Raw genomic sequence first — 25,928 nt, 5'->3', positions numbered from 1 at the left:
CCTTCACCTCTCGTCACTCCCCCGAACCTCTCAATTTGGTCCCTCTCCCGGGCCCTGGTTGATGCTTCTCTCAATTCCCACAGTTGTGATCCCCCTTATGCCCCCTTATACTTGCAGTTCGAGGGGGTGCAGCAAACCAAGCATCTCCAGAGTCCTTCTGGTTTCTAGTCCCGATGATCTGCGTGGCGTCGCTGGAGTCACCCCTCTGAGTCGGCCCGGTCTTCCTCCATTGGTGTTGGTGGTGTGTTCAATGTCTTGAACATCCTCACGCCGGTTTTTCTCCTTCTGGGGTTGGGTTGCCCGGGGGTGCCCCCATCTCAGCGCCTCCGGACCCACTGGTCCCCTCCGGGGGGCGGGTTCGCCCACATAATCTTGAATGGCGCCCTTAATGTCTTCCTCCGTTACCAGCGTTGTGCGTTGGCCTGAATATTCAAAGGTCAGGGAGAAGGGATATCCCCATCTGTAACGGACGCCCTTCTCTTTCAATTGTTGTGTCAGAGGGCGGCACATCCTCCGTTTGGCTAGGGTGTAAGCTGAGAGGTCTTGGAAAATGGCGATCTGTGCGCCGTTGTAGGTTATCGCCCCCGCCTTCCTCGCAGCCTCTTGAATTTTGGCTTTCTCAGTATAATAATGGAAGCGGGCCAGGACCGTTCTGGGGCCCCCCGATATTCCCCCGGCCCTGTGCACCCGGTCGAACGTGAGTTCCGTCGTCATTTCCTCAGCAAACAAGAGGGTGATGATGTCTCTCACCACTCGAGTCAGCTCTCTCTCCGTCTCACCCTCCGTCTCTGGGATCCCAAAGAACCTTAGATTGTTCCGCCTTTTCCTGTTTTCATAGTCGTCCATAATCCTGGCTCTCTCTTCATCCCTCTTCTCCAGAGCCGCCAGCCGTGTGTCGAATTGGATTTCCTGAGATGTAGATGACGATTGATAATTTTCCATTTGTAGGACTCTATCCTCAATTTTGTCTACCCTTTGGTCCAGTTTCTCGAACTTCTGGGCAATGTCGGATCTCATTTCTCTGATCTCCTGAAGGATGGAGGCAAAGCCCTTTTCCATCGTCATTGCGGGTTGGCCTGCGGGTTCCGTGTGGGCCATGGCTCCGGAGACCGTAGGGACCTCGATCGTTTTCTCTGTTTCTTGAAAGCGAAACGTTTGTAGGGCTTTCTTCCAGCTCATGGGGTGTCGTTGATCCTCTGCCACAGGGTCCGCTGCGGGCCGGGGGGCCTTAGGGGGGAATGCTGTGCCGTCCCAGGTCCAGTCCGTAGTGCGTCGCTCCGGTGTGGTTTGTGGTCAATGGATTGTCCCCTGCGAGGAGGGTGGGGCAGCCCTCCAGGCGGGCACTCGCCCCGCCAACTGAGGACGGGGGCCTCTCACCTGGGTTGCGGGCAGCCTGCGAGATCAGGGGGGGCTGGGGGAGCGGTGATGCAAAGGACGCCGGAGGTGTGTGTCAGTTCTCTTGAGGGGCGTGATCGTGGGGACTCCTTTCGGGGCTAGGGTGTCTATTGCCCCCCAGTTGCTTGGTGCGTCGTGGCCCAGTGGGCCCCTGGGGTCGTGCTGCGCTGACCCGGGGTCGGGGTCGAGTTGTTATGGTTCTCCGGTGCGTGAGCTCTGGTCCTTATTAAAGGTGGGGCCGCCCCCCAATCGGGCCCGATATGCGGGAAGAGGCCTCTGGGCGGGCACACGCCCTACCGGGTCCTGGTGGGGGCCACACACCCGGGTCTGTCTCCTTGATCAGCCGAGTCCTGGGTGGTTGTGGGCAGGCACACGCCTTGCGAACTAGCACAGGGGCCTCCACCCACTGGGATCGAGCGCCAAGTGAGGCCTTCTCTCCCTCCGACTCCTCTGTGCTGGAGAGGTGGTGTGGATCCTTGGCCTCTTGGGAGGGGGGGGCTCCGTGGATGCGGGTCATGGCGTGAAAGCCCGCGGAATCCCAGCCGCGGGCCGCCAATGTTTGTCCTCCCCCTGGCTGCGGGCCACGATAGCCCCGATGCCCCTCTGCAGAGGGGGGCCGCGCTCCACCACGAGGGCCGCTGCGTCCTGGGTCTGGCTGTGACGATTTAGCCCTGGGCGGGCTCTCCGCGGCATTTGCTGGGCCCGCTTTAGGTGGGGGGTCGTGGTCACGGGGCCGCTGCGGCCCCGGGTTTGCAGCAAAAGTGAAGCGTGGGGGGGTGCAAATCCCCGACCCGCCCCACCGCCAACAAGTCACCTCTCTGGGCCTCGGGGTAGCGCGAGGATCCCGTGCTCCTTCGTGTCTCTGATGGGGGCGGGGCGGCCGGAGCCCGCAACCCGCTCCGGGACCGTTGTGCCCCGCACTTGTTCCCCCCTGGGGGAATGGGCGATGGGCCGACAGCGGGGGCCCGGCACTCCAACGGGAGTCCCCCGCGTCACCGGGCAGCGCCTCTTCCCTCGGGCCGCGACTGAGGGATCCTCCCTCCAGGCCCGCTCCTCACATCGTCTCCGCGAGGCCCGTTCTCCGTTGTTCCGTTGCCACTGAAGACCGCTCCTTTGAGCCAAGGGGGCACGGGGGGTTCCGCCAGCCGAACCGGCACTTTGTAGTCACCGGGAGGGGGTCCGGGAGGGCTCAATCCCCTTCGATGGCCCAGCTTCAGCGGGAGAACTGCACTCAGGCTGCCATGTCATGCGCGCCCCCTGGTGGCCTCCTGTGTTGTTTTTTTAATGTATAAATAGTAAGTACAAAACATAGTGATATAACCTTGGTGTCGGGGCAATGGGCCTGGCTGTCGGTAAGGAGAAATGTGTACCATCATTTTCTTATTGGGGCATGTGCATGACCAAAGCGGTAGGTTTGAATAGGACAAAATATTCTGCTTGCGGTTACAGCCTCAAGTGGTGGACTAGATTACAACAAACCTGCCCGACGATCTTTAGCAAGGACCTGCTGGCATGTTTTTGGAAATATGTCTTGTGTTTTATTTTTCCGAAGTGTAATAATGTAAGTAGGAAAACTAGTGATATACATTTGGTAGTTGGGTAGAGGGTCTGGATCTCAGCAAACACAAATGTGTACTCTGATTTGCTTATTGTGGAATGCATCATAGCCGAAGCCTATGCCCTATGGATTTGGAGACTGGCCATCTCTGACAGCCAGGAGCACTGGCCAGGTGTCCAGTTAAAGTACCGAATACAAAAGGAACGAATGCCAAAGGGTCGACTCAATTTGACCTAAAACAAAAGGGTTGAATGTTTTTTTTTTAAATATATATTTTTGGGGGTTTCCGTTTTGGAAAAAAAGTGGGTTTTACCACAAAAAAGGGGGCTTGGGGGGTGACCCACCCAAAAAAAATTTAAAAAGAAAAAAAAAATACTACAAAAATTCGACCCTTTGGTTTTCGGTCCTTTTGATTCGACCCTTTGGTCATTCGATCCTATGCATTCGAAACTTTGACCTGTAACCCACTGGCCATTGATTACAATATTATGGTATAGTGGACACTGAACTAGGATGCAGGGTAGGTGCAGTGAATAATAGTGGTGGTTTGGTTTGGCTGTGGTCAAGGTGGAGCCTTATGCCGTGGGCAATTTAACAGTGATAGTCACCCCCAGCATGCCCTGCTGATAAAAACAGATATAATTATGTGTTGCAAAATATTTTTTTCTTAATGGAGCTTTATAGTTCTTTTATATATTCAGTATCGAGGATGTAGCGATAGCCATCAAGCCACAGAAGGCTGGGAAAGCGACAGGCCCAGATAAAATAAAATACTGATAGATTTATACAGGGAAGAACCCAGAGAGGGTGATAAGAAACTCTTATTCAGTATCGAGTATGTAGCGGTAGCCATCAAGCCACAGAAGGCTGGGAAAGCGCCAGGTCCGGATAAAATACTGATAGATTTATACAGGGAAGAAACCAGAGAGGGTGATGAGAAACTCGTATTCAGTATCGAGGATGTAGCGGTAGCCATCAAGTCACAGAAGGCTGGTAAAGTGGCAGGTCCGGATAAAATACTGATAGATTTATACAGGGAAGAACCCAGAGAGGGTGATAAGAAACTCTTATTCAGTATCGAGGATGTAGCGGTAGCCATCAAGTCACAGAAGGCTGGGAAAGCGCCAGGTCCGGATAAAATACTGATAGATTTATACAGGGAAGAACCCAGAGAGGGTGATAAGGAACTCTTATTTATTCAGTATCGATGATGTCACGGAAGCCATCAAGTTACAGAAGGCTGGGACAGTGGCAGGTCCGGATAAAATACTGATAGATTTATACAGGGAAGAACCCAGAGAGGGTGATAAGAAACTCTTATTCAGTATCGAGGATGTAGCGGTAGCCATCAAGTCACAGAAGGCTGGGAAAGCGGCAGGCCCAGATAAAATACTGATAGATTTATACAGGGAAGAACCCAGAGAGGGTGATCAGAAACTCTTATTCAGTATCGAGGATGTAGTGGTAGCCATCAAGTCACAGAAGGCTGGGAAAGAGGCAGGTCCAGATAAAATACTGACAGATTTATACAGGGAAGAACCCAGAGAGGGTGATAATAAACTCTTATTCAGTATCGATTATGTAGCGATAGGCATCAAGTCACAGAAGGCTGAGAAAGCGGCAGGTCCAGATAAAATACTGATAGATTTATACAGGGAAGAACCCAGAGAGGGTGATAAGAAACTCTTATTCAGTATCGAGGATGTAGCAGTAGCCATCAAGTCACAGAAGGCTGGGAAAGCGGCAGGTCCAGATAAAATACTGATTGATTTACACAGGGAAGAACCAGTCATATGGGCCCCGATACTCTGGAAGCTTTTTAATGCATGTAGCACAACTAACTCTGTCCCATGCAATGAGTTAAAATTGTACCTGAACTCTCAGAAAAAAATCAATGGTTCTCAGGCCCCGATTCGGTAAAACAATGAATCTGGGGGTCGACGCAGGGGTGCAGCCACTAGAAAAAGTAAGCCACTATGACTACCTGGGCATACGGTTTAGTGATAGTGGCAATGGGACAAGCCAAAGCGCGAGAGCCACTATTACGCTGGAAAAATATAGTGGGGATACCCACTGTTTCTTTAACACACATGGTAGGGGTGCAGTTTCTCCGGCCCTGGACCTGTTCAAGAAGCACGCCACGGCTGTCACACTTTTCATGGGGCAGAGTTATGGGGATTTGATGACTTAAAATCATTAAAAATAGTAGAAAATAAGTTTCTGAAGAGATTACTCTGCCTCCCCTCATAGATGCCACATGCATTGTTGCACATTGAATTGGATCTTTGCCCAATAGATGCAATTTCTGCCGCAAATCCAATTCTATATTGGCTGCGACTCTGGGGAACACCAGAACTTGACTCATTCAGAGCAGATGTGATCCACTTGATGAATCAGTAGTGGCCACATCAGAAAAACAAGCATCTTAGACCTAAATGAGCAGGACGCATGAACCCAACTGCAGTTGCTGAACAAATTAAAGTGCAAATGTATAAAGGCAAAAATACATGAAGAATTATACAAAGGGCGTATGGTCACAGCATGTAGCAATCTAAAGTCGCCACCAGAGTATATATGATTTAAGGCAGACTTTGGCTTCAGAAAATACACAGACTGGATTACACCACCATATGCCTGGACACTTTTTATTAACTTCAGACTGGGTTCCCTAAAGGTAGCTACATTTACTGCCTCATGGAGGCCTGTAAACGCAAGTGAATGCCCCCTGTGTAAAGCAAAAGTTGAAACAGTTGTACATTTCATGTTTATTTTGCCCTGCCACCCATGAATTAAGAAAACAATACATTTTTCTTTGTTTGTAAGAGAGGCTAGAAAGTAAGATGGGGAGAGAAATGAGGGAAGAAGCACCAAGCACTAATATGGAGGGACAGGTGGACAGGGAAAGATGTTGCACGTGTGTTACATCTAAGGTAGGGGGCAGTGTTTCTCATTCTCTTTGATTCCAGCTTCTAAAGCACTCTGAAATTGCTCCCCCCTGCAGAGTGGTGTAACGTTTCAGAAGAATGGATTGGCTGGGCACATATATTGAACCTAGTTCCATAGGGGATGTCTAGGTCCAATTGTTTGGCGTTGTTTCCTTCATTCATGGTGCACGTGGTCAGCTGGGCTCATCTCTGCGGGGTGAAGGTGAGGCTTGCAGATGACTACACAGTTAATCTAACTGACTAATTCTAATCACAGGCGATGAGACTGTAAGAAACCCACACTCATAAACAATAGACTGGAATGAGAGGTGCTTTAGAGTTCACTGACAGTTATATGAGTATGATACAATTTACACCCAAGGATCTAAACCACCGCACCATAGACCCCCGGACTCAAATGCCAGCAGTATGGGGTGATTGATCTACCTGATGTTCCGTGATTTAGATAGACACATGTTATTGCTGGGTTGGAGAATGCAGGCATGGGATTAAGGCTGAGGTGGGTGTTCTGACTTGGTCACTGTGAGGGGGTCAGATGTGTATCGGCATCAACAAGCATGGGGGTATTGGCAAGGAAGGCTGTGGTCTGGCCGGGTGGGGCTGAGGGGGAACATTGGCAGGTTCATGGAGACGAATGGGCAAACAGGCCAGAGCCCGCTCCGGTCACACACAGGGCAAGGATATCAGCGGATATTGAAAAGGGTACAACACATTCACAACATTACAGGGCCAGACTTCCATGAGAACAGAGTTTATGCAGAGCTGACAGGTGGTGGAGGGGGGAGCCAGGGCTGGCTGTGTGCAGCCACGGGGAGAGGGAGAGACAGGCTTTTTAGAAATCATTCCTGGGCCTACCAAAACATGGCGTTCAGGGCGGCACAAAATGGAGTCTGAGTGCAAATGCTTTGTATCTTGCTTTTGTTTATAATTTTAGTATTAAGTCTGAATCAAGCAAGCAGACAGACAGACAGAGGGGGACATCTCCCACCTTTAGTTCACCACATTTTATGGGGGAATGTCAAGGGGGTGGGAAGAACCACCTCTTCCTAACATTCCCCACTTTCATTACTTGTAAAGTAACAAATATCCTCATCGAGAATTTCGACCTTCCTCTTCCCTTCTTATTGCTTCATCCCATGCCAGTGTACCTTTCATTGGCATCCATGCACGATATACACTCCTTAGGCTTTCCCCTCGCTGTGCATATTCATCAGGATTACAGGTCATATAAATACACCCTCCATCCCCTGCTAAATCAACCCACACCTCCTTATAATTCTCCAAGTCTCGGGTTGTTTGATGGTTGTGTGATACAGAGTGCCTACTACAACTCCTGTGTTGTATAATGCTACCATACAGTATTTGGTTTCATCATTCTCCCCTGTTTGTACTTGCGCAACCTTTAGTTGTATATTAATCTCATGATTAGTGGTAACCGTTACCATCATCCTTGTACTCTGGGGGACCGCGCCTGTGCAACATCGTAGCCCTAATTGACACACACAAAAAATCAGCAAAAATAACACGATTATTGTAACCAGCAGCTTCATTGCAGTTCCAAGCCATGAGGGCACCCGGTCGAAAGCCATAGAGAACCAATCTGAAGGCTGTACACGGCCCTCCTTCATGCGTACACCCAGTTTGTGCATAGCTGCGATCACATGTGAGAGTGTCCCGTTATCAGCATCTGAAGAGGGTACGAAAGTGCAGCATGCATTCCCGATTTTTTGCCAAACCCTGCCCTCCGTTGCAGTGAGGAGGTCGAGGACATACCTGTTTTGCATTGTCATCAACAGCAGGGCTCTGATTTCTACCTTGATAATGTTAAAACCTTCAGTGTCGTTCGTTGGCCAATTGGATCAGCTCCCATCTAACTATTTGGAGCCATTTGGCGTTTGCTCTTGTTTGAATACTGGGAACCAGTGATGCAAAAAACTTCTCTGCTGAGTTGAATAATTTGCACTGGTCCGGTATCTGTGCAAGGAGGTCGGAGGAATCTTGGGAAATGTAGTTGGAGCATCTTTTCCGGAACAGATGGTCATGTCGCTCTTCTCTGGCAGGATGCGGAAGAAAGGGGGTTCTTCATTGAAGGCTAATGTAGGCTTTGCTGACTGCATCTACTGCAATGAGAGTGGATCGTCAGGCAGCAGTGGCCCCCCTTTGAAATGTTCTTCAGGTATTCACCAGCAGTGCAGAGTGCAAAGTCACAAGCGCACAGTAACCTATCCATGATGGCGGGAGGTGCACATATGGCTGTTTGCCACACACCCAGTAGTAGTCCATAAGAGTGGCTGTTCCTTTTCTTAGATCTGTTATACCAGATACCAACCCATGGTAGGCATCGTATTTTTCTGGGCACACGTCCCTCCTCCCCCGTTTGCTCCTTGGGGGTGGCGTTCTCATTTCCACCCTTAATTTGCACCACCTTTCTCGGTCACACAATCCTATATACAGGTTATCTGATAATAGAGTAATGAACGTACTTGTGCAAATACTTGCATTTGTGGTGTTGCATATAACATTGCTATCACTCTCACTGGAATGCTGTATGCCATCTAAGGGGGACGCCGCAGAATAAGAGGGAATGATGTATTATTGGTTTTCATCCATTTTACCCTCCCCCTTTTTTATATGGGTTCCCCAGATAAAAGCAGCTCCCCAGTAAACTCCAAGCACCAACAGAACAGTAGTAAAGACGATGGCAACGAAATTAAGGTCGCACTCGTAATTGTACGAGCGCGTTGAACCTATTACATTCCTATGTCTATCTAACTGATTGCTAAATATCGTGAGTGGTAGTAGCTCAACCATTATTGCACCTAAAGAAAGGACAATATAAGGGGCTAATAGACAATGCAAGGGCGAAAAAAGATGCAAGGAAAGCAAAAGATAGGAGGAGGCATGGAGATACACGACACTTGGATATAAGACATTTGCACTTAGTCAATACCCTTTAATTTAACAGTTCATATTAAGGCATTTCGTATATACATTTACATTTATACGTTTTTTCTCCATCATGTAAAACTGTATGTTTTTATTTCTTTTGTTCGTACTAGTATGTTTCTTTTCTGCTCTAAGTTCTGCTTAGAGTAATTAATTTGCACTAAGGTACAGCTACTTCTTGTTCATTCTCCTGTGTGCTTTCTGGTGTCACACTGTCATGGGCTTTTCTGACATCAGTCAGATGCATCCAGTATTTCAGTCCCTTCACTTCTACTGCTTGTGGCGTGCAGTATACTACTTCATAGGGACTGTGGAACCGTGGTGAGTTCCATGTCCGCAAAAAGCTGCAGACATAAACTAGTTCACCTGGCATCAGAGGTTTTGCTGGGAGGGGCCCATTTCATTCTCCCTAGTGAATCGTGGGGCCACCTGTTTTGCAATGCTCCTTACTGCACGTGTAAATTGGGCGAGATACTCTTTAAACTCCGCTCCTCCTGTTGCAGTTCTGTGTGCATCTGACATTCTCCTTACTGGTGAGAAGGGTGTTTGCATTCTCCTTCTTGTTACTATTTAGTGGGGGGACAAGTGGTGGTCCTTACTGGGATGTGTGCGCAGCTGAAACAAAGCCAGGGGTAAACAGTATACCCAATTTTTCTTGAGACTGTGGCATCATTTAGACAATTTACTTTTAAGAAGCCTGTGTTTCTTTTCTACCACCCCATTCACCTGTTGGTGGTAAATTGAGCACATTTTATGTTCTAGCCCAAGCAAGGACGTCACTTCTTTAAAGAGTTCATTAACGAATTGGATGCAGTTGTCAGACTTTATGACGTCACATATTCCCCATCGTAGAAATACTTCTCTGACCAAGAATCTTGCGGCACATTTCGCATCTGGGTGGGCACAGGGCCCTGCTTCCACCCACCGTGAAAAAGGACAGACCACCAGTATTAGATATCTTGCCCCATTGCACCTTTCTCCCATGTCTGCATAATCAATATGAAGCTCATGGAAAGGTCAGACGGGGCGTGGCAATGTTCCTCTCAATGTTCTTTGGGTAATTCCTGAGTTAAAGGTTTGACAGGTGATACATTCAATGTACATTTTGGCAAGATGTCCCTGTAGATTTGGAACAAACCAATCTTCCTGAATATATGCAGCAATGTGTTGTTTCGCCGTGTGAGCTGGGAAAGGCAATTGTTGGAATGCTATTTGTAACAATTCTAGAGGCATTACTACTTTCCCTGTTGTGTCTTGTCTCCACAGGAGGTCTGTAGGCGACTGAGTGCATCCCCTCTTTGCCCATAACTCCTGCGCTGGGGGTGGTGCTATCTTTTGGAGCTCCATTATCTGTGCTATTGGTAATGCATTGTACCCATTTTCCTTGGATTCTTCTGGTCTACTTGTAAGCACACCTTCTGTGCGTGCATCCTTTGAAAATATACTGCTTGTTTGGCAGCAGCGTGATATTTTGTCGCTGTTATTTGTGTGAGCTTGGCATTTCACCAGTGCTACCATTGAGGGATCTGCGAGAGCCGCAATTAGCTCACTGAGCAACTTTGCATGTTGAACCGGGGACCCATCTGCTCTCCTGAATCCCCTCCTTCTCCAACGGGATAACCCAGCTTGCTCTGTAGTGGTGACGTATCCTGAGTCTGAGTAAATTGTCACTGTGCACCCTTTTGCTGTATGCAATGCCTCAATAAGTGCTATTAGTTCTGCTGCTTGCACTGAATAATGAATTGGAAGTCATTTTTGCACTATGATCTCATACTCCCTGTCCTCCATTCTTACTACTGCTGCTCCCACATGTTTTTCTCCTGGTTCTGTACAAATAGACGCTGATCTATCTGCGAAGTACACCTCTCCTTCACTCAGGGCGTTCTCGCTTGCTTTGGGAATTTCGTCCTCTTCCCCTTCATAAGTGGCACAATGGTGATTCTGTATGTTTTCTACCGTGCATGACTCTGTAAGGAATGTGGCCGGGTGTAAAGACTTGTGGGGGGTGTCTGTGCTCTCCTGCTCTCTATATGGCAGAGGAGAGGCACAGGACCCCAGCCAATATTTTCTATAAGGTAGCTATGGTCGAACCAGCAAGGCCTAGCTTCTCAGGAGGTGATGCGGGCTGGTTCTCAAGTACAGTGTAGTCCCCAAGCACCCACAAAGGAATGTCCACACACTGTATTAAGGAAAACACAGTCTTTATATAATTAAAGTTCAAGGTTATATACACAATCATGATAACTCACTTTGTGCTCAGTCAATCTACAATGGCAAATATAGACACAGTTCTACGTGGTACCACAATTACTATTAGATTTCATTAAAGTGCATCAACTGTACGGTGGTCAAATGTCACACAAATCAATTAATAAAGGTAACAAAAAATAGACTTAGGAGGAAAGCAGTTGGTTAGAACAATTGGCAGAATACTGGTGCATACCACTAGGCACAGTTCTGTATGAGGATCTATATTGTTCACAAGAGCCGCATTTCCTCCTAAATAGTTCTACCACCCCAATGTACCAGGTGTGGAAGAGTTCTTCATCGGGGAATCGACGGGCCCTTCTTGAGTGCACTCCCTTTAAGGCAGAAGCCACGGGTCGTCGAACATCCAGCAATGAAAAAGGGTCAACCACGACGGTGAGGCGGCAGCTTGGCTCCTAGTGGTGCTTGACAATGATTAAGGGTAGACGTCCTGCGAGGAAGAGGTGTGCGTAGCACCTCATGGTGATAGTTCAGGACCGCAAGTGTCTATAAAGAACTTTGGCCCAGCAAGGGTGTCGGGTCGTCGGCGTCTCTGTGGTCTTCAGGTGGTGGGAAACCCACCGGTGGATGTTCCTCGGCACGTCGGCGTCTTTGACTTTCTCTGGCTGGACAAATCGGTCGACGGTGCAGGCGAGAACGTCCTTGGATCAAATGTACTTAGGCAACGGGAGCACTGCAGCTCCGGGCGGTGATGGCTGTTAAGGATTTCAATCAGGCGACACACACCTTGGTCTCAGCCTAGTATTTAGCGCACAACTGAGATGCCTTCCTCTTTATTTTATGCAGATTCAATTTGAAATGGTACACAACTCGTATCACACCCCTTTTTCAAATACCCCGGGTCACAATGGACCATGAACCAGGCCGGTTGGTGAAAATGCAATATTTTATTTATTTTTAAAATTCAAAGGAAATCAACACAATTTTAATATGGGGCAGCAATCACCAATGGGGTGATAATTAAAATGAGCATGGAAGCAATGCACTTAATTAACCTTCTCCTAGAACATATACAAAGCACCAGTGAATAGGAGCACTTTTTGAATTAGGATAGATAGCGCCCAAGTTAAGATTTCTCCCTGCAATGTTCCCTCAACCCACAATTAATACAATTCTGGACAGAAAGCAGCAGCAGGTAGTCAGGAATAAGAGACAAAATCTGACGTTCCCTCACCAAATAAGAGAAACAACGAAGTTTAAATCCTTTGCAATGGCATGAAATGACACTTGGAAATGGACAAATAAATAATTAATGTTTGGTTAAATGTGTGGGGCAACTATGATTTCTCACACTGGCAGTAATCTACAAACACTAGCAATCACAAGGCACTGGATCACCAAGAGCATACAATTCAAAAACGAGTGCAAAGTTTAAAACATGCTGCAGCCAAATGACACGTTGGAAAGTTGCAATTTTCTCGATTGCCGCTTTAAATTACCCAAACGTTTTTTATAAAAACGGGTGAAATACTGAAAATCGCAATGCGGTTTTTGGTCTGGGGGACAGATGTATATCTCAGGGACAATATCAAAATGAAAAAATGGTAGTAGCTGAAGATTTGGATGAGATTTTCAGGGTGGAATGGGGTTTAGTTTTACGAAAAATAGAGCAGTTAAAATGAAAACTTTGGTTTTGAAAGAAAGGCAAATGTTACTTAAACTTAATTATCTAGATTATATTGTTAAAGAGGAACGCAGTAAGTTCCAAGGTTGATTCGCGAGGTCAAGCTTTTCACCCCAGCGCCAGCCTTAACTGGAAATTAATGTGATTACACAAAATATGACTAAGGGATTAGGATTTACACAAGACAAAATTAAGAGAGATGGCGCTAGCACTTTAGAAAGTCAAGGACAGGGTGCACAGAGAATTCTAACACTTTTATCAAGTTACCAGGGTATAGATATGACTGCTTAGATAGTAGGATAAATACAAAGTGTCAAGATAAGGTAGGCTATGGGCCTCATTACGAGGTGGGAGGTAAGGGATCACCGGCACCGGTAAGGGCACCGGTGCCGGTAATCACTTACCTCCCTACTACGAGTTCCCTTTGCGGGTCCTTCCTTAACGCCTGTTTTTTGCAGGCGTTAAGGATGGGACCCGCAAAGGGACTCTAGAGCTAATAAGGGTACCGCAATTTGCGGTACCGTTAATTGCCCCTTCCCCATTCCCATTGAGCCCTATGGGGTCTCAAATGGGAATGGGGAATGGCCCTGGTGAATGGGGAATTACCGGTCCCTCTGACCTCGGAATGGACCGGTAATTGCTCCATTCACCAGGGCGGAGTCGGAAGGGTTTTGGAGGCAGCCATGGAGCTAACAGCTACATGGCTGCCTCCAACCTCGTAGTGAGGCCCTATATGTTTCTATGGGGTGGGGATTTATACTCGCAGTCCATGCTTATGTTTAGTGATTTTGGACAGTCAACAGGTTCTGGTCTCCAGGGATCGGGTCACCAGGTAGCGGACTCACCTGGCAAAAGACAGCTGGACAGATGGTTGGGAATTAATGCCCAATTACTACTGTTCCCTTTTTGTTGAAAGTTATTGATGATCATAATTAACTAGTTGTTCTCCAGTCAGGGTTTCGTGCCATGCATGTGAGGGAGACTGCTATGTTAAATTTGAGAGAGAATCTTGTTGAGATCACTGAAAGGGGTAAAGTTGCTCTGCAGATGCTGCCCGACCTCTCAGCAGCTTTTGACTTTCTAGATCATTCCAAGCTGCTGGAGAGGCTGAGCAGTCTCAGGGATTGCTCCGGGCAGACTATAGATTGGATGTCATCCTTTCTCAGTTCAAGATCAGCCAGGGTTGCTATTGGTGGCTTCCAATCACAGCCAGAGATCCTAGCATGTGGCGTCCCACAAGGTGCATGCCTTTCGCCTACCTTATTTAATATCTATGTACGTCCCTTATTTGATATGCTTGATGGTATAGATGTAAAATATACAAATTATGCTGACAAAACTCAGCTTGTGTTTGAGCTTTCTGGAAATTTGAAAATGTGAACAGAGTCTATAACATCATCCAAACGTGGATGGTCATGAACTCACTTGCTTTGAACAATGATAAAACTGAGCTCATGCTTGTCGGCCCAACTAATCGGCTCAAAAAATTACATAAACATGTCCTACAGATCAAGTCCTCCTGTGCCTATGTAAATAAACTTTTGTGCCAGATCAAACCCTATCTCACAACCACCAACCTTGCATCTGTTGCCTCAGCATAGGTTAATTCCCGTATTGATTATTGCAACAGTTTGACGATTGGCACCACTGAAACCAACGTTAGAACATTGCAGGTGGTTCAGAATGGGGCCATTAGAGCAGTTTTTGGAAAGAACAACAGAGATCACACAACTAAAGCCAGGAGGTCTCTGCACTTGCTGCCAGTACGTCATTGCATCACACACAAGATTCTTACACTTACCCAGGAATGCACTTCTGAACAAGTCTCCAGTTTGATGGGGAGGGAGGCCAACAGGGTCCCATCAATGGCCTCAATAAGGGCAACCTGCGCTTGTTGCTGAGTTAGGATCCTGGTTTTTCTGGTATAATCATCATCAATGTAGTCGCCTGAGGCTGAATATTAGCCACTGAAAGGCTTTATCTCACATGGCTTAACAGGTCAGTCAGGAAGTAATGCCTGAGGCCTCTGAGTCAAGTGGTGGATATTAGCCACAGGTAGGCTTTATCTCACATGGCTTAACAGGTCGGTCAGGAAGTAATGCCTGAAGCCTCTGAGTCAAGTGGTGGATATTAGCCACAGGAAGGCTTTATCTCACATGGCTTAACAGGTCGCTCTGGAAGTAATGCCTGAGGCCTCTGAGTCAAGCGGTGGATATTAGACACAGGAAGGCTTTATCTCACATGGCTTAACAGGTCGGTCAGGAAGTAATGCCTGAGGCCTCTGAGTCAAGTGGTGGATATTAGCCACAGGAAGGCTTTATCTCACATGGCTTAACAGGTCGGTCAGGAAGTAATGCCTGAGGCCTCTGAGTCAAGTGGTGGATATTAGCCACAGGAAGGCTTTATCTCACATGGCTTAACAGGTTGGTCAGGAAGTAATGCCTGAGGCCTCTGAGTGAAGTGGCGGATATTAGCCACAGGTAGGCTTTATCTCACATGGCTTAACAGGTCACTCAGGAAGTAAGTTGGAAGTCCAGGTTTATACAAACAGCCAGGTTTTTAGGGCTCTGCGCTTGTTGTTGTCTTCTGATTAGACAACAATCCACTCGTGTCCCACTGTCTTGGAGGGTCTGCTTCGACACCCAGCCAGTAAGTGTCCACTGTCTCCACAATCTAAACAAAGCATGTTTGTTCTTCTTTGTTTCTTTTTTGAGATTCTGATAGTGGGCCTCGTACAGCTCCCAATTGCATGGGTTCTGCTCCCGTTCTGATGGGAAAGAACAGTACGGTCATTGGAGGAGGTAGACTTCCAGAGCCTGTATGCCATCTTTCTGCTTGCCTTTCCACATGTCTTTGGTCTAACTTGCTTACATTTTCGATCATGGACTGCAAGGTGTCTGGCTCGGGCAGGAATATACTTGACCATACACTCTTCTGATAGATCCTGCCTGAATAAGATCATGTCAATGTGTTAGGCATCCCCTCTGCTTCCAGAGTTACCAAGTCTTGAGCTACACCAGAAGCTTAACAAGAATCTCAATATGTAGTGTGGTTTGCAGAAGCAGGGAGACTAGTGAATGGGGCACAACCGTCTCAAGGAGAGATCCCAACACAATATACTTCCTCTGTTCCAATGCCAATGCCATGGCTGCCACTGATGTGCAGGACCTGTGACTAACTCTATGATGAAGAACACTATTGGTGTATGCTTTGGTTCTCAGACAAAACACCATAAGCGAAACCTTTCTGCACATGAAATTATAGTGTGAAGACTTATAATCAGGACCCCATTCCAAATAAGATGTGGAATACCAGTGAGCGTGTCCCTTCTCCTAAATAACCATGTGTCTGTTCTGAAAGATAACCAGCATTGATAACTTAATCATATAAGATCCAAAGCAAACTTTATATAGTTGATGTAAATACAAGAACATATCTCTGCTCACAGTCTCTTGGTCTCTTTCTGCCTTTGTCAGGCTGAGCTCGCTCCTCCCCCTGCTCCTCACCTGTGGCTTCCGTCTGGTTGTCCTTGGAGGATGAAGACTGCTTCCATAAGGCTTTGGAAGGATCCTTGGTTAGTTTCTCCTTGGACTTCCTGTCATGTAAATAAGGCCTGGCTCCGTCGGAGGCCACCTTGACAGGAAGTGGAACCTATCTCGGGGGGCCCCGAGGAGCCAAGCCGAACTGCGTCAAAAAACCCTGTGGCGTAGTCATTGATACGGTCCTGCTTCTTAACAATGATAACAAGAAGAACGTCAGGTAAGCAGGATCAGTATAACAAATTCCAGGTATAAGTGAAGATTCTGGTAGGAATGGAGACTCCGCTAAGCCCAGTAGCTGCCGTGAAGGATGGCCATTTCTCAGACTTCAGAGACCGCGCTTCACCACCCTCTGTCAATCCTGGCTGTTGGCCAATGTGGCACTTCTTTATTGATTTCTGTGCCAAAGCATGATGTGGGAATGGTCAATGGGCCACACATTTCATGATAATTGTGTTAATCCTGTTCATGAGATTGTGGATCAGGTATGCTACCATTTAACAAGTGTCTTCTAAATAATTCAGTAGTGTTCCAGGATTTTGTAAAAATATTTTCTATAAAGCGAAAACATGCCTATTTGCTTTTCACAAATGCGATTTCAAACAAGAAATATGTATTTGTCACTTGTGGAACACTAATCCTGTGTTTCCTTTTTCCTTCAAACAGGGCCATAAAAGTAAGAAGCAAGGAAAATACGGTTTTGAAAATGTTCTGTTAAAAAAAAAAAAAAGAATGTTACTCTGGTAGCTGTGTATTGGGAAAGTCTTCTTCATCATGCCAGCCAGTCCCAACGTATAGCTTCTAACCTTGGGACAAATATTCCACAAACTGCAATTGTTAATGGTTTTGGTGGAAATATATGGTTCCTATGTCCAGGCAATACCAGTCACTTGGCAGGTCTTATGTGTCCAACCCCTATGATAACTCTGTACATCAAAGGGGGCTTTGAGCCATCTCATTATGTTCACAATTAAGGTCGCACCAATATGCTCAATATAGCATTCTGTAACGTAGAGATAAGTAACTGCATATGGGAACATACACGCAGGAAATACTAAGCCCCAGAGAGTCTATAGAAATGTGTTAGGTGGGATGAAACCTCCGCTGTGAAGACTTTGAAGAATACACTAAGGAGAGGCTAACAAGAGCCACCTTACAAATGCCTACACATGCCAAATCATGCAATACAAATGGCCAGCTGTGACAAGTATTCCAGGACTTAGAGCCATCTAACGGTAGACCACTGAATCCATACCGGGGAGAGGAGAGAATGTGAATGGACAGACAAGAGGGAAATGGCACCCACTTTGAAGTAGAGTTTTTGTACCTTCATGCATTTGGACCTGTAGACCCTCTTTACGCATTATTGTCTAAGGCAAGACACTGGTGTGCCACATTCAGTGTGAAAATGGTGCTCAACACCAACTTTGGACTTGATGCTTCAAAATCAATAACACCCCTGATGTGGGGCTAGTACTAGTTACTGATGTTTCTGTAACATATGGCAGCATTTAAAGCCCATAAACCACAAATCTAGAAACCGTGCTCTGAACATAGACCGGTTACAAGCAAAAGCCTTTGTCTATTTTCGGACTTGCCTGCTCTGGCTGAGGATTGCGGCTCATGCTTGACACTCGTGTGGAGAAATTCACCTGACCTGGTGAGACCAACAGCAAGATTCAGAACACTATAGAAATATACAGAATTACCATTTAAAAATAACATCCTAATAATGGAAGTACCTTCTGATTTATCGGAATGTGAAGCTACTTTCAAGGAAACAGGTCCTCTATGGAAACAGAAGACATTTCACTCTGAAGAGAGAGAACATAAGCGTTCTGAATGTGCCAAGGCTTTTAAAGAAACAAGTCATCTATTCAATCATCAGAAGAATCACACAAGGAAGAAACCATATGCTTGTTCTGACTGTGATAAAGCTTTCACGCAAAAGGGTAGTCTAGTGAGACATCAGAGGAATCACACTGGGGTGAAGCCGTATGCATGTTCTGAATGTGATAAGGCTTTCACGCAAAAGGGCGATCTAGTGAGACATCAGAGGAATCACACTGGGGTGAAGCCATATGCATGTTCTGAATGTGGTAAGGCTTTCAAGCAAAAGGGTGGACTATTGATACATCAGAGAAGTCACACTGGGATGAAGCCATATGCATGTTCTGAATGTGATAAGTCTTTCACGCAAAAGAGTAACCTAGTGAGACATCAGAGGAATCACACTTGTGAGAAACCATATGCATGTTCTGAGTGCGATAAGGATTTCAAGATAAAGAATAGTTTATTATTACACCAGAGAAACCACTCTGGGGTGAAGCCATATGCATGTTCTGAATGTGATATGTCTTTCACGCAAAGGTTTTATTTAATGATTCATCTGAGAAATCACACTGGCGAGAAACCATATACATGTTCTGAATGTGATAATGCTTTCACTGTGAGGAGTCATCTAGTGATACATCAGAGGAGTCACACTGGAGTGAAACCATATGCATGTTCTGAATGTGACAAGGCTTTCACTGCAAAGAATACCCTAGTGAGACATCACAGGAATCACAGTGGGGTGAAGCCTTATGCATGTTCTGAATGTGATAAGGCTTTCACTGCAAAGAGTAACCTAGTGAGTCATCAGAGGAATCATACTGGGGTGAAGCCATATGCTTGTTCTGAATGTGATAAGGCTTTCAAGCAAAAGTGTGAACTATTGATACATCAGAGAAGTCACACTGGGGAGAAACCATATGCATGTTCTGAATGTGGTAAGCCTTTCAAGCAAAAGGGTCAACTATTGATACATCAGAGAATTCACACTGGGGTGAAACCATATGCATGTTCTGAATGTGATAAGGCTTTCAAGCAAAAGGGTGAACTATTGATACATCAGAGAAGTCACACTGGGGTGAAACCATATGCATGTTCTGAATGTGATAAGGCTTTCAAGCAAAAGGGTGAACTATTGATACATCAGAGAAGTCACACTGGGGTGAAACCATATGCATGTTCTGAATGTGATAAGGCTTTCAAGCAAAAGGGTGAACTATTGATACATCAGAGAATTCACACTGGGGTGAAACCATATGCATGTTCTGAATGTGATAATGCTTTCACTGTGAGGAGTCATCTAGTGATACATCAGAGGAGTCACACTGGGGAGAAACCATATGCATGTTCTGAATGTGGTAAGGCTTTCAAGCAAAAGGGTCAACTATTGATACATCAGAGAATTCACACTGGGGTGAAACCATATGCATGTTCTGAATGTGATAAGGCTTTCAAGCAAAAGGGTGAACTATTGATACATCAGAGAAGTCACACTGGGGTGAAACCTTATGCATGTTCTGAATGTGATAAGTCTTTCAAGCAAAAGGGTGAACTATTGATACATCAGAGAAGTCACACTGGGGGGAAACCATTTGCATGTTCTGAATGTGATAAGGCTTTCAAGCAAACAGGTGAACTATTGAAACATCAGAGAAGTCATTCTTGGAAGAAACCATATGCATGTTCTGAATGTGATAAGGCTTTCACTGTGAGGAGTCATCTATTGATACATCAGAGAAGTCACACTGGCGAGAAGCCATATGTATGTTCTGAATGTGATAAGGCTTTCAAGGTAAAGAATCATTTAGTATTACACCAGGAAACCCACTCTGGGGAGAAGCCATATGCATGTTCGTAATGTGATGAGGCTTTCAAGGCAAAGAATTATTTAGTAGTACACCAGAGAAACCACTCTGGGGTGAAGCCATATTCATGTTCTGAATGTGGTAATTCTTTCAAGGTCAAAGGTGATCTGTTGATGCATCAGAGAAGTCACACTGGGAGGTAACGGTATGCATGTCCTCAACGCCCTTGCACTCTCTCACAATATACTGGATACTATTGCAACCCACTTCATCGGTGTCCAGTCAAATGATCGACAAAAAGGGTCGAATGGTCAAAGGATCGACTCCAAAGGACCGAAAACCAAAGAATCACATTTTTTTTTAAAATTATATATATTTTTGGGGTTTTCGTTTAGGTAAAAAAAGTGGTTTTTACCACAAAAACGGGGGTTGGGGGGAGACCCCTCCCCAAAAAAAAAAAAATTAAATCCTTTGGTTTTCGGTCCTTTGGTGTCGACCCTTTCACCATTCGATCCTTTTACTGTCGATCCTTTGACCCGCAACCCACTTCATCCACACCTGCCCAGCCTCATGACACTACATCCCCCATACCCCCTATATACCACACCACCCTCCTACACCACCATCCAAGAGCCCCGCTGCTCACACACAACCAGCGCATTTCCTATGCAGAACTCCACCTCCTCCACCAGCAGACACACCAGACTTAGAACCCGTACTCTTCCATCAGAACCGAATGCCAACCCCCTTCCTCCACCTTTCAAAATCTCCAACTAGGTTCCCGATTCACACACAAATTCACTCTGCACCTCAAACATCCTCTCACTCCCACTCACACATCCAGGCCCATCCAAAAACCCCGCCACACCAACACACCCAATACCTCCCACACATCTGGCCTCCACACAACCACCACAACCACCACATCGCCTCCTCACCTCAAATGTGCCCTCCTCAATGCTAGATCACTCACCGTGCACGCCCTAGAAATAAATTATCTCTTAGCCAACAACAACAGGGACCTAATAGCCACCACCGAAACCTTTGGCTGTATGAGGCATCCGGCCCTGCCATCACCCTTGCACTCCCAGAAGGCTCCACCATTCTCAGACAAGACAGACCAACTCGCTTAGGAGGAGGAGTAGCCCTCATATTCAAAGAAACTCATTAGCCACCCATGGCAGAGCAACTCTGATATGCTCTCTGTAAAGCTTTCACTGTCCCCAAATATGGGCATCAATATACGCATGCTATATGACCCCCCTGGCCTCCCATCAGACTTCCAGGGACACCCACCTACTTAGCAACAAAATCAAAGGATCTACAAAGACTCTCCTTCTTGGAGACCTGAACTTAGGACCACACCCAACCTAACAAATACTACCCAATAACCACTGTGCCCTTCCTCCTCAAGATCCTGGTCAAACCTGCACTTTGCCAAATCCAACAATTCCTTGAAGCCCACTCCATCCTCAGAACTAGACAATCTAGCTTCTGCAAAGGACACAGTACGGAAACTGCCCTAGTTGATTTAAAAAAAAGATCACACAAATCATGGATAAAGGAAAACAAGTCCTCCTGCTACTCCTAGACCTCTCGGCTGCGTTCAATCTGGTGGACCACAAGACTCTCACTTCACACCTCACCCAATCAACAAACTTTTCCAAAGAAGCAGCGCTCTGGATCACCTCCTTCCTGAAGGGTAGGACCATGAAGGTCTTCTCCAACATTGCTAACGCAGCCCCCACCACCATCCACTGTGGAGTCCCACAGAACTCTTGCCAGCACCCATTCCTATACAACTTGTTTGCAAAGCCTCTCTTCGACAAACTTGACGCCCTGGGTATCGCATGCACCAACTATGCTGACGATTCCCAGGTACTCCTACCACTCTCTGGAGTATATGACAAAGACGCTGAAGCACTCGACACAATCTATTCCACCATCCAGGCTTGGATGGCGGCCAACGGCCTATGCCTCAATGGTGATAAGACCGAAATCCTCATAATAGGTCAAAAAACAACTCTAACCAAACTCGACAAATTATACTCCAACTTCACCATTGATAAAACCATCATCCCCGTATCTACCTCTGTGAAGACCCTAGGAGTTCATATAGGGCCTCATTACAACTCAGGCGTTAAGGGTTAACGCCGTCGTTAACCCTTAACGCCTGATTCCGATTTTAACGGCTGCTTTTAGCAGCCGTTAAAATCCATGGCGCTAAACCGCCTTGGTGCTAATTACGCCACCGTAATTTACGGTGGCGTAATTAGCGCCTTCCCCACTCCCATTATGCCCTATGGGGCAAAAATGGGAATGGGGAAGGGTAAAATGGGAAATGGGGATTTACCGCCCCACTCACCTTGGAATGGGGCGGTAAATCCGCCATACACCATGGTGTAAACGTAGTTTACACCATGGTGGTAAAGTTGGCGTACTTACCGCCTGGGTCGTAATGACCCCCATTGACTCTACCTTATCCATAACTAAGCAGGTCAGCGCCATTTCCTCCACCTCAGCTTACACCACCAAACTTATAAATGCAATAAAGCCATACCTCTCCAAACCCAACTATCTATAGCCAGAGTAAACATCGGTGCCAAATTGGACTACTGTAATGCCCTCCTAGCAGGTACGTCCGCAAAGAACATTGCCCGACTCCAAATCACGCAGAACAATGCACTAAGAGCAGCACTCAGCATCACAAAAAAAGACCACATCACCCATGCCAGATAAGAAGCGCACTGGCTCCCAGTTAAAGAACGCATCACATTCAAAATCCTCACTCTCACTCACAAATGCTTCTCCCGCACAGCACCCTCATACTTAACCAAATCCACCTCCACACGACCTGTCAGGGGTCGCTACGTCAACAAACTACACCCCCCCCCCACATAAACAAAGCTAGAGCTGGAGGGTTAGGCTTCCCCCACATACCATCCAAGCTATGGAACTCTTTACCTGCTGACATCAGAGCTGAAAACTCCCTCTTTGCTTTCCAGAAAAAAATAAAAACCACCCTCTTCCCCTAATCCCTATCTTTCGCTTCTTCCCATCTCTGGCTCTATAAAGTGAAAAATGCATATGCTACGTAACTATAAATAAGAAAAATGAATCGTAAATCTGAAAAATTATCTGTAACTAAGAAAAATGCTCTGTAACCAGCGCCACGATGCCTACGGGCTGTTGTGCGCTCAACAAATGTGAATAAATAAATGTGATAAGGCTTTCAAGCAAAATGATCAGCGAGTGTGATAGATGAGTGAACTCACATTGGGGTGAAACAATATTCATGTTCTGAATGTGATAAAGCTTTTATGCTGAAATTGTTTCTATTGATAAATTAGAGAAATCATACTGGTGAAAACCATATGCATGTTACATACCATATACATATATTTACCTCTCCACCCCACTTCTACTCGCCTCTTACTCTCCCATATCACCTGATGAGGTTTCTAGACGAGTCCGCTCTATGAAAGCCTCATCAATTCAGGTGCTCCCCAGCTTCTCTAGAACTATCAAGGACAAAATTGCCATCCTTCCTCCAGCCTTGGCTGATTTCTGCAATCGCTCCTTTGCCACTGGATCCCTCCTGTTACTCCTCAACCACTCCCTTGTGCATCCTCTCCTCGAAAAGCCAACCCTTCCTGACCAGCAAAATACCACCCTATCTCCATTACCCCCTTCCTGGGCACTCTATTGGAGAAGCTGATCATCTCCCAGCTTATCCACCACACTGACTCTTTTGGGTGTCTTCACGACCATCAGTCTGGCTTCAGAGCTGCCAGAGGCATGGAAACTGCTCTATTGAACACCCGTGATGACTTGCTTTCTAATCTCGATTCCAACTCTCCTTCCATTCTCATCGTTCTTGACCTTTCCTCTGCCTTTGATACAGTCAATCATGCCACCCTTAAAAATCAGCTCTGTGATACCCTTCGCATCAAAGACCTGGCTCTGGAATGGTTGATCTCTTTACTCCGTTACCGACCTTCTGATGTTCAACTGGGCCCTGTTCTCTCGTCCATCTCACTCTTCACCTTTGGTGTCCCTCACGGCTCTATCCTCTCACCTTGGGTTTTCAACATCTACCTTGCCTCCTCTAGCCCATTTGATCTCTTCCTTCTCCCGTAACTTTCAGTGTTATGCAGATGGCACTCAGCTCTCCTTCAATCCTTCCTCTGCCTCCTCCTCTTCCTCTCTCATTCCTGACTCTCTGTCTGCTATTCAGGCATGGTGCACTGCTAAAGATCTGTGCCTTAATGCCAGTAAGACTGAGATCCCCAGCTCCCTCCTTCCCTCCTACACTCTGGCCCCCCTCCCCTCACCCCCTTATGAGGCAATGAAAGGTACATTCCAGGAATCTCCTTTCATTGTCGGCCAATTACTTAAAGCGCACTGGTACTCTATGAAAAGGGAACAACCAATGGTCTTTTTCCAGATGTGCTCAGGGGCCAGTAAAGGGTTAAATCCAGGTAACAGGCTGACAACCTTCTTCATGATCTAAACCAGATCACTACTCCAGCAACAGGGATCCTGACTGGGCTGAGCTGCCGTTGGACAGATGGGAAGGAGGCAGAATATGCCCCTTCCTCCAGCATGCTACACAACTATCTTCAACTCCTCGGTAACAGAATCAATATGAAGTTTGCAGCATATAAAGTTCAGCAGTTCAACCACTCCTACAACTCGGTGAACAAGACAATCATGAAGAAGGGTGCATGAGATCTGCTCCAGAAAGGCACCATCACCAAGAATGTCTTAAACTGGACAGTGCTTAAGAAAAGTGTCCACACATTTATAGCAGAGTGCATTCTAACTAATTAAAAACATATTTTTTTTTTTATAAAAGCCACACTACAGGGTTAAATTATAAACTTGAATAGACACATCTATGAACTGGTAATCATTTATCATAACATTTTAACTACACAATTAGAATGCTGTTCTATTTTATGCAGATTTACGTCATAGATCGAGTTCTACAATAAAATCTTTCATTGCATAATGCTTGTGTAACAGACTGTGATACTTGATACATTGTTTCTTACACAGCAGTTTCCGTACACATCTTTACTGCATAACTACGATGAAGGTACACACACTCAGATAATGGTGCATTAGAAGGTTGAGACAGGCTGCTGTTCCAGTTTTGTAGATAAAAGAAGAGAAGAGGCCTCATTACAACCCAGGCGTTAAGTGTTTAACGGCGCCCTCGGCGCCGTTAACCCTTGACGCCTGATTACCATTTTAACGGCTGCTTTTAGCAGGCGTTAAAATGCAAGGCGCTAACCCGCCTTGTTGCTAATTACGGCACCGTAAATTACGGTGCCGTAATTAGCACCTTCCCCACTCCCATTATGCCCTATGGGGCAAAAATGGGAATGGGGAAGGGTAAATGGGGAATGGGGATTTACCGCCCCACTCACCTTGGAATGGGGCTGTAAATCCGCCATCCACCATGGTGTAAACAGAGTTTACACCATGGTGGTAAAGTAGGGAACTTACCACCTGGGTTGTAATGAGGCCCCAGGTGTGAGAAGGGTGCAAAGACTGGAGGGGGGTATCTGAACTCCCGCCATCTATAGAAGTACAGTAGAAGTACAGAGCACCCCAGCCATGGTTCTCTATAGGGTAGCTATGGATGAGCAACTAAAGCCTAAGCTCTCAGGAGGTGATGCATGCTGATCTTATGTACAGTTTAGTCCCCAAGCCCCCCACAAAGTAATGTCCACACACTATGTTATGTGCTAACACAGTTCTTTATCTAAATTCTAATATGACAAATATATACAATGGGCCTCATTCCGACCCTGGCGTTAACCAAGGCGCTACTAGCGCCTTGGTTGACGCTGTTATTTTTCCGACTCCGCCATGGTGAATGCGGAATTACCGCCCCATTCCAAGGTTGGCGGGGTCGGTAATTCCCCATTCACCAAGGGCCCTTCCCCATTCCCATTTTTGCCCCATAGGGCTCAATGGGAATGGGGAAGGCGCTAATTACGGCAC

At 46.4% G+C, this 25,928-nt stretch overlaps 1 protein-coding gene across 1 annotated transcript in view; it reads left to right on the top strand.

Moving 5' to 3' along the window:
• LOC138551934 (zinc finger protein 268-like) overlaps window positions 1-24,927 on the top strand; it is a 58,809-nt gene extending 33,882 nt beyond the window's left edge. The window contains exon 3 of the mRNA XM_069642510.1: window positions 16,942-24,927. Coding sequence (XP_069498611.1) covers window positions 18,008-19,966 — 1,959 coding nt within the window. The 5' untranslated portion in view covers window positions 16,942-18,007 and the 3' untranslated portion in view covers window positions 19,967-24,927. The remainder of the gene's footprint in view (window positions 1-16,941) is intronic.
• Window positions 24,928-25,928: the final 1,001 nt, after the last annotated feature.

The sequence above is a fragment of the Ambystoma mexicanum genome, chromosome 1q (genome assembly GCF_040938575.1).
Source record: "Ambystoma mexicanum isolate Mex_15411 chromosome 1q, UKY_AmexF1_1, whole genome shotgun sequence".
NCBI classification, from domain to species: domain Eukaryota; kingdom Metazoa; phylum Chordata; class Amphibia; order Caudata; family Ambystomatidae; genus Ambystoma; species Ambystoma mexicanum.
This window is presented reverse-complemented; position numbering and strand designations above follow the sequence as displayed.